The sequence below is a fragment of the Manis javanica genome, chromosome 8, assembly GCF_040802235.1.
Source record: "Manis javanica isolate MJ-LG chromosome 8, MJ_LKY, whole genome shotgun sequence".
Classification (NCBI taxonomy): domain Eukaryota; kingdom Metazoa; phylum Chordata; class Mammalia; order Pholidota; family Manidae; genus Manis; species Manis javanica.
In genome coordinates this window covers 100,485,898-100,497,567 of record NC_133163.1, presented here as the reverse complement: position 1 = coordinate 100,497,567, position 11,670 = coordinate 100,485,898, and the positions used below count along the sequence as shown (strand labels likewise).

Here is an 11,670-nt window from a genome sequence, read left to right as displayed (position 1 = left end):
CTTATTTTTATATGGAGTACTTTTATTGACTTCATCTGTAGCCGAGTCCCTGAGGTAAATGATAAATTCTAAGCTTCTCTTATCCTTTTAATATGCCACTTTGTAAAGCTGTGATTCGTAATGCAGTTTGCACTGCAACCATGCTTGACTCCTATCCCTTTTTATCTCAACCCTAAGACTTTACTCCTCCCAACAGATGAGTCTGGGTGTTTTAGTATCTTACTTTGACTCCCAACTCTGAGAGATTTAAGTGCTATATGCAGTTCTAGGCCAGGGTGAAGAAGAGTGAATTATGTCCTGATGCAATAAGGTAAGTGAACTAACTTTGAAGTCAGTGTAGCAGGATCAAGAGTACGTGTGTATGTATAAAATCCATAGTTCTACTGTCGTATGTTTGATAGTATAAAATTAAAGACAAGACAGAGTTTTGAATCATTTTTCTCATTAAGTGTTTAATGTAGTTGTAAATGGAAGTTCTCATTTTTAAAAAATTAAAGAAAGATTCTATTTTATTTTTTAGAATAAAGATTTAGTGCACAAATACAGCCCGAAGCCAACAAAAAAATAGGTTTCTCCTGTCATCTCCCTAAGAAAGCACTGCACTGACTCAGAATAGGCCAAAGGAAAACAAAAGGCAACCCTCTGAGTTCTAGGCTTCACAAAGCACAACATACACTATGTACATTGATTTGATGTGCAACTGTGCAATAAATATGTACACATACATTCCTATCTGCTTTACATCATTCTAGAGTATCTGTAGATCAAGCTGGGACTTAGAAATGTAAAAAGGCCGTAACAGTGAAAGGAAAAATAAAGGATACCTTGGTTTAGGCCAGTAGAATAATAATGCTTAGCTGTTAATTACTTTAACTTTGGAGCAAACTAAAAAAGTTGTTTTGAAATAAATGTTACCTGTAAGGAATGCTTACAGCACTACTTGTTAGATGTTGTTAGTCAGTTTTTGATAATAGCACTGAACTAAAATATATGGTGATAGTAACACAATTCCCACTGTTCTAGAATTCCTCTAAATGGCAAGCTATAGGTATCCAGTATCTTTATAAGCATTTCAGGAGTTGTGTTACTCAGCCTCTTAACAGATAACTAGCTTATAATCTACTTCTCTTTACATGGCTACATCAGTTGCTCGTGGTCCAAGTGAAGTATAAAAGAGGATATAAGCTGCCGAAGATTTCACAGAAGAAACGGAGATATCAGACACTTCATGATCATCAAATTTAAACCACCGCTGTCTTGCTGCATTTTTACAATAGGCAGTGTAGTGGCCGCCATCCAGCCCACCGTAGTGATTCTGTGCCAAATGAGATAGAAAATCAATTCAAATAGAATTATTTAATATGTCAGTTTCAAAGCCTTATATTGTTACTTTTCTATGAGGTAAGGAGCTACTTGAAACTCACTTTTTTTAGTTTGCTTCAAAGGAAAAAGTATTCAGTTCAATGAGATACTTACTGAAACAGAAAACAAGTTATATTTCTTCAAATTGTTCTTTGGACCAATAACATACTGAGACAAGTCAAGATTTTCTAATGGGAAGTCCACAGATGTTTGCAATTTTTGCTTCCACCTGCCATCATAGGAAAAACTGCAGAGCGAAACATTACAGCAGTTAAAGCGGCAGACCAAAGCCATGAGAATGAATCCTAATTTATTCATAAACCATCTAGATTTTCAACTAGGTTCATAAAATCCATTCAAGCACCTACTTAGAATTTTTGTGGTGGAGGGACCTGTTAAAGATATTTGGCTTCATTTCCATTTTACAAATGCGGGAACTTAAGGGCATAGATATTAAATGAGTTGCCCAAGGTCAAACAGCTTGAGTGTTACAGGTAGAGCCACACCTGGGTCTCCATATGCCCAGGCCACCTACGACTGTTGGATGAGTCTTCCACAGAGGTAAAAAAGTTATGAAAACTCATGTTTATAATGCTAATGACCACAAAAGTACAGAGTGAGGACTGAGGAGAGCTGCTCTAGATTTATGCTTGCACTTTTGGGGAGATTAGGGATGGAAATTACAGGTATGTAGCCTAGTGACTGAAATACAGGCATCATCCCCACTTATGCCATTTTGCTTTTATTGAAGACCTATGTTAGTACCTGTTTTCACTAACCGGAGGAAATCTGAAGAGGATTTTTGCTTTTATGAAAAGAGGAGGAAATGAACATAGCCCTCAGCATTTGTTTTGCAGTGAGCCCCTGGTTACAGAGGTGGCGGCTCCCCTGAGCAGCAAGAGCAGCCTGCTAAGCTCCTTCCCTAGGAGCTACAGGTCAGTGCCAACCCACCACAGCTCTGCACTGTATCTGTGAGCATTGAGCTTTGTCTCTATTTTGTATTACCAGTTAGCAAGATGGGTCTCAGGGTCAGAAAAGCCTAAGAGGTTAGTTTTGAGGTCAGAGGATGCACAAAAATTTTCCCACGTGAAGTAACGGTAATTGCTTCTTCACTTCACACCATTTCAACTTACAAAAGGTTTCACAGGAAGGCTCTACTTTCAGATAGCAAGGGAAACTTATAATGGCGTTCCATCATCCTGTCATATTCTGCTTCTACCAAAATACTGATATTTTGGTTGGTGTAATAAGGTTATTTCAAAATTATTTTTTCAAAAACTGAATTCTGAGCCATTTACATTTTTAGATATTCCCCAAGAGTAATATGCAGCATTAAAAATTTTGACACAACAAACTTGTACCATATCTAGTATTTTTATCTATACCTCCACAACCCTCAAGAGGAAAAGGACAACTCACATAATGAGCTTTGGTTAGAAAATACACAAAGGAATCTGAGCACGTCAATGTTGAAATTAACATTAAGTAAGTGCCTGAGAATCTCCCATAATACAAGATGAATCAAAAAAATTAAAACAGAAATGCTTTCTTGGAAATACTACGTCTCTCCACAAAAAGATATAACTTCCTTTTAAGAAGTTTCTCAAAATAATGACCTGAGGTTTTCATTCCAGACAGATTTATATAAAGACAAAAGAATCAGAGCAAAAGACCTGGGACATGTTTTGCACTGTCACCACTGTCCCTTCCACTCCTGTAGGGCGAGATCTTTTTAATGGGCTGGAAAAATCTGGACAAAAGTTTATCTGTACTCAACAATGCGATCCTTAACATTTTATCTTTACAATTACTTAAAAAAAATCAAACTTCATTTTTATCATAGGACTATCCCTTTTAGTTTACTGTTTGATCAATTTTATCTAATTTGTGTTAGAGATATAGTGTAAAACGTTATTTTTATACATTATCAACTTTGTTTTGTAATGATTTAAAATTTTTATATTTGAAATGCAATAATTTAGTTTCACTGATATTTAAAGATGGAGTTACATGAAGGCATGGTGCTGCCGTTTTGCTGTTTTTGTAAACACTAAGGTAAACTATAGTCTCAATGTCGCCTATTTCCCTAGAGATCACCCTAAACAGATAATTTTCCTTTGTTATGCATCCTCAGCAGGCAGTACAACAAAATGACTTAGAATAAAGGACTCAGTATCTCTTCATCTAAGCTGTAATAAACAGGTAGAAAAATCTGTCCCCTTTACCGTTTCAGATGCACTAAAAGCACAGGTGGCAGCTTCCAGATCTCTATCTTTTTTAGAGAATCCCTCCGAGCTCTGCAATGACTGCAGTAAAACCTGTTGTTATCTGTGAGCTTTTCTTCTTTGGAAAATAACCTAAGGCAATCCTGAAGGCAAAAACAAGTAGCGGATACTCATTAATTCCTTTCTTCAGCACAGCATCACTGAGCACCTATTCAGTAAGTTACTCTGCCAGGCATGGGGGATGCCAGGGTCAACCAGAACAAAACTCTCCCGTGTCTGAGCGAGGGAGGAAAGCCGGGGAGCCGATCATGAGTGTGGTGAGCGCCCCCAGTGGAGGACGGAAGAAGCCCCGTGCGTCCTCAAGGCGCACAGCCCGGCCATCTCCACCTCTTCCTGGCTCACAGGTCTTACTGTAAGAATTACATTCTCAAGGAAGCAAACACTGAAGGTACCAACAAGCTACCTAAATCACAATGCTGCTGTATGGCAAACAGGGTATTTCTTTGATATCCCTACCTAGAGTAAATTTAAAAACAGTATACCTAAATCGAAGTCAACATGTAATTGTCCAAATTAACTTTTAAAAACCTTTTTCAAATTACAAGCTTTAAATATATTACTGATCAACTCTGAAAGAATATTTAATAGAAAAATAGCTTTTAAAATGGAAAAATTTTTTTAATTTCTAAGCTACATAGGCCTAATTAAAGTAGAATTTATGTGATTTTTACCTACAAAATATTTACAGGGTTAAAGGACAGAAATAAATTGCTCAATAAAGTAGGCCTCCAAAAGCATATAAACAGCATTTTTATTCAACAAATTACTTTTTCTCAAACTCACCTGTAATGTACATTTACTTGTGGATGCTAGTGGTAGAGACAAATACATGAAGGCCTCAAATGTCCTAGACTTTTTGTGACAGGTGAGGCACTGTACTGTGGATTTGAATTGACCCTGAAAAAGGGCAACAATTATAGACTCGTTGAGCTGCTTGTGTTTCTGCCAAGCATGTTCTGCAGCTTTAAAGTCATCAAGATGATCATTATTTTCTTCTTTATGTCGCTTCCTATTATCAGCCTGGAAATAAGATATTTAAACTCGATATTAATATCTCAAAGTTAACATTCAGATATAAAATTGAAAGAATACATTAAATACAAACATTTTGCAAATTTTGGAGATACTTGTGCTTCTTTTCATAAAGGAATTCTGAACTCATTAAGTGTACAAAAAAATCTAGCCAAACAACCCTCCCCAAAAAACCAAAAACCCACTTTATCAAAAGAATGTGACTTGTTGAAATTTAATTTTTATTTAAAAAGCTCAAAAGTCTCGTTTTGTAAAAAGAAGACTTCCCACAAATAGCTGGAAATTAGGGCTACATCTAGACAGATATTATTCGTCTTAGGCTAATAGAGGAATACACACTTACACATACTGTGTTTTATGTATTTGCACAAACATATAAAAACTTCCATGTTTATGTGTGTATATATATAGTTCCACATATATATGTATATATTACCATGTGTGTGTATATGTATTTCCATAAATATACATATGTGTGCATGTGTGTATATATATATATATATGTTAAGTGGTAAGAATGGTAATCCCAAAGGTATCAAAAGAGAGAGAACAGCTTACACAGAGATTGGTCATTTATGTAGAGATACATGCCTCAATAAAACTTCTCACATGAATCATTTGATTACATGGAAAATTCGTATTTTAGAAGGTGTAAAAATATAGTATAATATATATACACAGAATATATAATATATATAAAATATGCAATGATATATAAATAAAATACACAATGAAGATGTTTAGGTTGTCTATAGCTAATCTTTTCATAAAATCGTATTTATGATTTTACTTGCTCATACATATGGGTCACACACACGTATCTCCAACAACTATTTTAACATTTATAATTTCTCTCAATAATACAACCTGTTATATTACGTTATATTTATGAAAAATATAATTTTCATAAATAAAAATTATATATACTTCTCTTCAAATATTAGACCAATGAGATACATTTGTTTTACAGTTCCATGCCTTAGAGGACAATGTCACTACATTTGAATCAGCACTGAACAATCACTCTAATTTTAAATTACAATGCTGAGCACCCTAAAGAGTCTTCTGGCAAATGAAAAAAATCAAATTCTTACTTTATTTAGATCTTCATGGAGACCATCCATTAGGAACAGAAGCAGTTCTTGTGAATCTTGCTGGCTGTATCCTGCAAACTGGTCATTGATCTTGCCAATGGTGATTTTAAAGTCTTTTGGACTGATATATCTGTACTGTCCTGTCCACAGGGCTTTCATGATTATGCCAAATTCTTCTGCCACTTCACCTTTATGCCCCAACAAATTTGACCTTCATAAATATAATTAAAATTACAAAAAAACACAGCAATACAGGAAATTGTAAAAAGTCAAGGAACAGTGGGTTCTTGACGTTAACATTAAACTATTCACGTACTATAAACCTTACTCTGAAATATTTATTCACGGGCTTAATACCAAATACTCATCTGAATCTTACTTTGATTCCTTGCTTCTTTTTGGCTACCAGACTTTCACTGTCTCTTCCTCCTCACCAAAAGGTTCCGCTTTCTGGCAGTGAGGGTCTTGCTTTCTTGCAGTGCTCCTCTCCTGTCTGTCCTTTACCAATCACAGGAGGTTTTTCTCATGTATTTTTTAAGAATAAAGATATTTTCCCTTTTCCTAATTTGACTTCTCTGGAACTGGGTGGTAAGGAAGTGTGGTTAGATCACCCTTTTACGATTACATTGCAAAAAAGTATGAGATTTCTTTACCTGTTAATATCATCCTGGTAACAGTTTCGGTTGAAATAATCAGCCAAATGTGGAGCATTACATAGGCACTGCAGTATTGAGTTCATGTAACAAGTATTTCCTAAATTACGAAGTCCTGTGAGAGCTGGTCCAGATCCTCCAAAAACAGGATTGAGGTTCCGAATCTGAGAAGCAGAGAGCCTGGTGATCTCAGCTTTAGGATAGCATGTTGGCCTGAGGAAGGAAAAGCATACAAGGTCTTAAAATGTGCAACATCTAAAATGAAGGTTCATACTACAAATGGCAGTCAACTCTAGCATCTGTGCCACCACACACTGTCATCTTAAGTTAGTAAGTTACCTCTGAGGGTACCTGGGTCTGTTAGGACACTCAGTATCTAGGAAAACTGGTTATCATGAACCAGTATCTTTACCCTCTTATGTGGTTCCATGGTTCTTACAGATGGCTATTTAAATTTAAAACAAAAAATTTAGCTCCTCAGTTACACTCACCAGAATTTAAAACAGCAACTACCATATGGCACAGCACATTTCCCTCAACATGTCTACTGGACAGTACTGGACTTGGGAATGCCTCTAAGACTTGTAGTATTTAGTGTGTTTAAATTATATGTGCAACTTCGAGAACTACTATAGCATTCAGAAAAATCTTTACTGATAAGTCTTTTATTATTGATCCTAAGCATACTTCTACCCCTAAAGGAGTATTAAAAACTGATTAAACTATATATTCTTGTACTCAGCTGTATGTATGTACTCATGTGCTATTTTTCTGTTCAATACATATAAAAATACACTGCATATGAAACAGTCTTTAAAACTGTCAAATGACAAACTTTTAATAAGAATGATGATTAAAGAAGGATTAAATCTCACCAGCTTTAATAGTGACCCCTAAAATCTGCAACTAGATTTACAGCACTTAGAAAGTCTCCCAAACAAGTCCCCACCTGACAAAGTAAGTTCTGAAAAGGAAAATATATCAACTGCTTTTCTGGGGAGATGTTACTGAAGGGGCCACAAAGATACCCTAGTTGGAATTCCTTAGCTATTCAAAGAGGGTATATTATAAATAGAAAAAAATAAATTATACTTCATTCTATCCTCCCTCCCCAAAAAATTAAAGATTAGAAGTGGTAAGTAGACTTGAAAATTATCTTCTCATAACCCTATTAATCTTAAATGGGGAGCATTAGAACATTCAAAAAGGCATTAAAGCCAGGAATATAACTAAATGAGATAGTGTTCTGAGCAACATAAATGAAACTATCAATCACTACTTGTAAAGACAATAGCAGAAATGCAACAGAGGAAAGGGAACAGAATAAGGATTAGGGGCTGATACATACTACAATGCTTGTTATTTTAATACTCCTACATTACTGGCTGAGTTTTTAAAAATTTGGGATTTGAGAGCTGCAACAAGACAAACTCAACAACCCTACAAATTATGGTCAGCAAAGATTTAGGGATCACAGAAGACTTATGAAAAACTTCTAGGTAATTTATGGCATGGTGCCTTAAAATATAATAATGTATATATTCATATCTACCTTAATACTTACGATAATCCTCTCTGATATATTTAAATTAGCACTTGGGAGAAAAACCAAGGATATTCAATCCATTCATTTTTCCTCTATGGTAAATAACTATGGCTGGTATAGCCTTCCATAGACATTCCTAATTCCCTGACATTTAATAAGCTATGTTTAAATAGAACTTTTCAAAGATAGCAGATTATTCTACTTTTAGGAGTTAGGATAAACCTACTTGTTTTCCCGATTAATGGTTGGAGTGGCTGTTGGCTTCCTTTTCTCTTCCTCTTGGATGGCCTGGGTTATATCTGGGGAGGAGTAGGAGCGCTTCAGCTTGGATGGTTCCCTGTCCCGCTCAGCAGGAATCTGTGGCTTGGCTTTATGGGTTGGAGGGGTGGAGGGAGGTGCAGATGAAGGAGCCATTTCCGGTGGATACATGTGAACAGTGTTGGTGGGTGAATGGTAATAACGAAAAGTTCCAGTGATTGGGTCAAGAAACTTACATGGAAAAGGAAAAAAAAAAAACAGGTCAAAAAACAATGACCATTACACGAACAACAAAGATCACTCAAAAGTATTCAACTGCTAAATGTATTTTTGAATTAAAATAATTTCAATAAAATGGTGATAAGTACTTCTATACTGAAATTTCCAAAGAACTTTAGGTTTTAAAGTAATACATTGTTAACAACAAATGCCAGGAATGCTCAGATACTGTAGCCAGCATCCCATATTGGATATTGAGAAATCTAACACTGCTATAATTCGAAATAACCTATGTCATAATGAAGAAATAGAATTGACTGTGCATTAAAGACATAGAATAAACAGATAAGGAAGGCTTTTTAAAAAGAACACTGTAACTATGTTAATTATTTCTGTGCTTATTTTGAATTTTACCTTGGCCCAGCCTAAAGGCAGTCCTGGTACGATCCGCCCCATTTCTTCACTTCGTGCTCTTGTCAAAGGCTCTCGAACCTAATTTAAAAAAGAAAAAAAATATGTGATTTTTCAATTAAATTTTGCCATGAACAAACTTAAGCTACCTGTACCAAAGAATCAAAAAGCCTTGTATTAGCTGCTGTTAATGTTTTTAAAAACAAGGTCAAAGATGGAGAACTATAGCTTTAAGTCTTAATTCTTAAAAAAAAAAAACACAGAGACAATTTCACTTTTAGTATCAACCCAAAAGAAATGAAAACATATTTTCACACAAAGACTTGTGTGTAAATGTTCATAAGCATTGTTCATAATAGCCCCAAAATAGAAGCAATCCAAATGTCCATCAGCTTATGAATGAATAAAACATTGTATATCCACACAAGGGAATACTACTCAGCAACACAAAGGAATAAACTATGGGTACCTACTACAACATGGATGAATCTCAGAAAATTACTCCAGGTGACAGAGGGCATATCCAAAAGACTATACAGTTTTGAACAACATAGGGGTTAAGAGTGCTAAACTCTGATGCAATAAAAAATCTACGTGTAACTGACTGCCTAAAAACTTCTAATAGCCTACTGTCAACTGGAAGCCTTACTGATAATGAAAACAGTTGATTAACCATACTTTGTTATGTGCATTATACACTGTATTCTTACAAAAAAGTAAGCTAGAGAAAAATGTTTTTTCAACTTGTCAAAAAATCTCCAAAAAATGCTCCAATATATATTTTTAAAAATCCACATGTAAGTGAACCTGCACAACTCAAAACAATGCAGGTTGTCAAGGTTCACCTTGTGTTGAACCATGTGTATATTTATCTCTATCTATCCCATTAATATGAAATGCCCAGAAGAGGCACTCTATAGGGAGTGGATTCATGGTTGCCCAGCTTATGACTAGAGTTGGGCACAGAGATCTTTGTGGTGTGATGGAAATGTTCTAAAATTGGACTGAGTTAAAACTTGTTTCACAACACTGAACTGAAATCACTGAACCATAAACTAAAAATGGGTGAATTTTATGGTATGCAAACTGTATTTTGATAAAGCTTTTAATTGAAAACAAGGAAAAGATGTTTTATAAAAGGCCTAAATATTCTTAAAATTGTGATGAAATACACTTAACATAAAATTTATCATCATCCATTTTTTAAGTGTACAGGTAAGTGGCATTAAGTATATTTACATTGTTTAAAACCACTCTCTAGAACTTTCTTCATCTTGCAAAATGGAAACTCTGTATCCATTTAAACAACCCCCATAATCCCCTGGCAACGACCACTCTATATGACTTATATGAATCTGACTACTTTAGGTACCCTACAGAAATGGAATTATAGAATTGTTCTTTTGTAACCGGCTAATTTCAGTTAGCATAATGTCCAAGGTTCATCTGTGCTGCACCATGTCAGAATTTCCTTCCCTTTTAAGGCTAATGTTCTATTATATGTACATACTCACTCATACATTCATCTGTTGATGGACACTTGCGCTGCTTCCATTTTTTGGCTATTCTGAATTATACTTTAAGTAACATGTATATATAAATATCTCTGAGGCCCTGCTTTCAATTACTATGGGTATATACCCAGAAACAGAATTGCTGGATCACATAGTAAGTCTTAAGTATTTTTAATTTCACAAAATGAATAGAATATACTGCTGTACTTGAAATAAGAAGACAAGCATCTATTCCCTTTAGCATATACTGAATGAATCATGTAAAAACAAACCAAAAAACAGCTACCAAAGGTAGCAAAGATGCCCTCAGAAAACAGATCTTAAAATGGAGGATGACCATATGGTATAGACAACCACATGATTACAATCCATGTTTTTTTTCCCCACCCAATGAACTACTACTTACTTTATTTCTTTCGATGTCCTCTGTATTCTCTCTGTAAGTTCCAGTCTTTAGAATTCCACTTTCTGGTTGTCCTTTAATCTTAACAGGCTATAAAATTATTAAAAATTCATAAATTAAAGAAAATGAACTTCTCCCCAATATAAACTCAACCTATCACTAGTTAATACAAGCAAAGCCATCAGATTGAAAATGTACAAGGAGAAAAAAAATGAAGCCTCTGAAAAATTAATTCAATTTTATTGTCAAAACAGACAGCTTTTGATTCAAGGTAGTAGAGCCCATGTGGGATTTCCTAACACTAAAGATAAAGAATTAGTTCTAACACTAAAGATAAAGAAAAGGAAACTTGGATGAATCAACGGCAGAGGAATAAGAGGGGATGAGATACAAATCACCATGGACTGTGAAGCACTGATTGAAAATACATGATCAAGTATTAGATGCTGGTCATTAGTGTATACTTATTATGGTCTCTTTTGAACACTATCCTTTCATAATTTTCGTTACTTTTAAGGTCATGTTCCAAAAATATAACATCAAAGAGAATGAAGAGATGACAGAATTTTATACAGAAAAATATTCAAAATTGTGAAATACATTTTATATCTCTTTTGACCTACCATAGGTTCTTCTAAATTCACTTTAATTTTATAGTGCATTTTAAAAGTAACTGTGATAAAAACTAAAATTTTTTTGATGATTTTAATAAAATTTATTCCAGAATAGAGTACATATTTTTTCTTTGCCAACTTTTAAAGGGAGCACACAACGAATGCAATTTAACTTTTTTTCAATGTGTTATATTACAGAAATATAAAAAACTGTATGTGATAATCTCAGGGTATTTAGATTTGTAGGGATATTTGGCATCACATTAAATAACCCCATAA

General features: G+C 34.7%; 1 protein-coding gene across 10 annotated transcripts in view; it reads right to left on the bottom strand.

The window, feature by feature from the left end:
* Positions 1 to 425: 425 nt before the first annotated feature.
* Positions 426 to 11,670, bottom strand: part of USP8 (ubiquitin specific peptidase 8) — a 95,676-nt gene continuing 84,431 nt past the window's right edge. For 9 of the 10 annotated variants that reach the window (XM_037021041.2, XM_037021042.2, XM_037021044.2 and 6 more), the window contains 9 exons: positions 10,781 to 10,867; positions 8,864 to 8,941; positions 8,199 to 8,461; positions 6,427 to 6,639; positions 5,774 to 5,984; positions 4,431 to 4,667; positions 3,588 to 3,730; positions 1,477 to 1,609; positions 426 to 1,315 (listed from right to left, as the gene is read on the bottom strand). In XM_037021041.2, coding sequence (XP_036876936.1) covers positions 1,130 to 1,315; positions 1,477 to 1,609; positions 3,588 to 3,730; positions 4,431 to 4,667; positions 5,774 to 5,984; positions 6,427 to 6,639; positions 8,199 to 8,461; positions 8,864 to 8,941; positions 10,781 to 10,867 — 1,551 coding nt within the window. In that variant the 3' untranslated portion in view covers positions 426 to 1,129. The remainder of the gene's footprint in view (positions 1,316 to 1,476; positions 1,610 to 3,587; positions 3,731 to 4,430; positions 4,668 to 5,773; positions 5,985 to 6,426; positions 6,640 to 8,198; positions 8,462 to 8,863; positions 8,942 to 10,780; positions 10,868 to 11,670) is intronic. The other variant, XM_037021045.2, reaches the window with a different exon arrangement.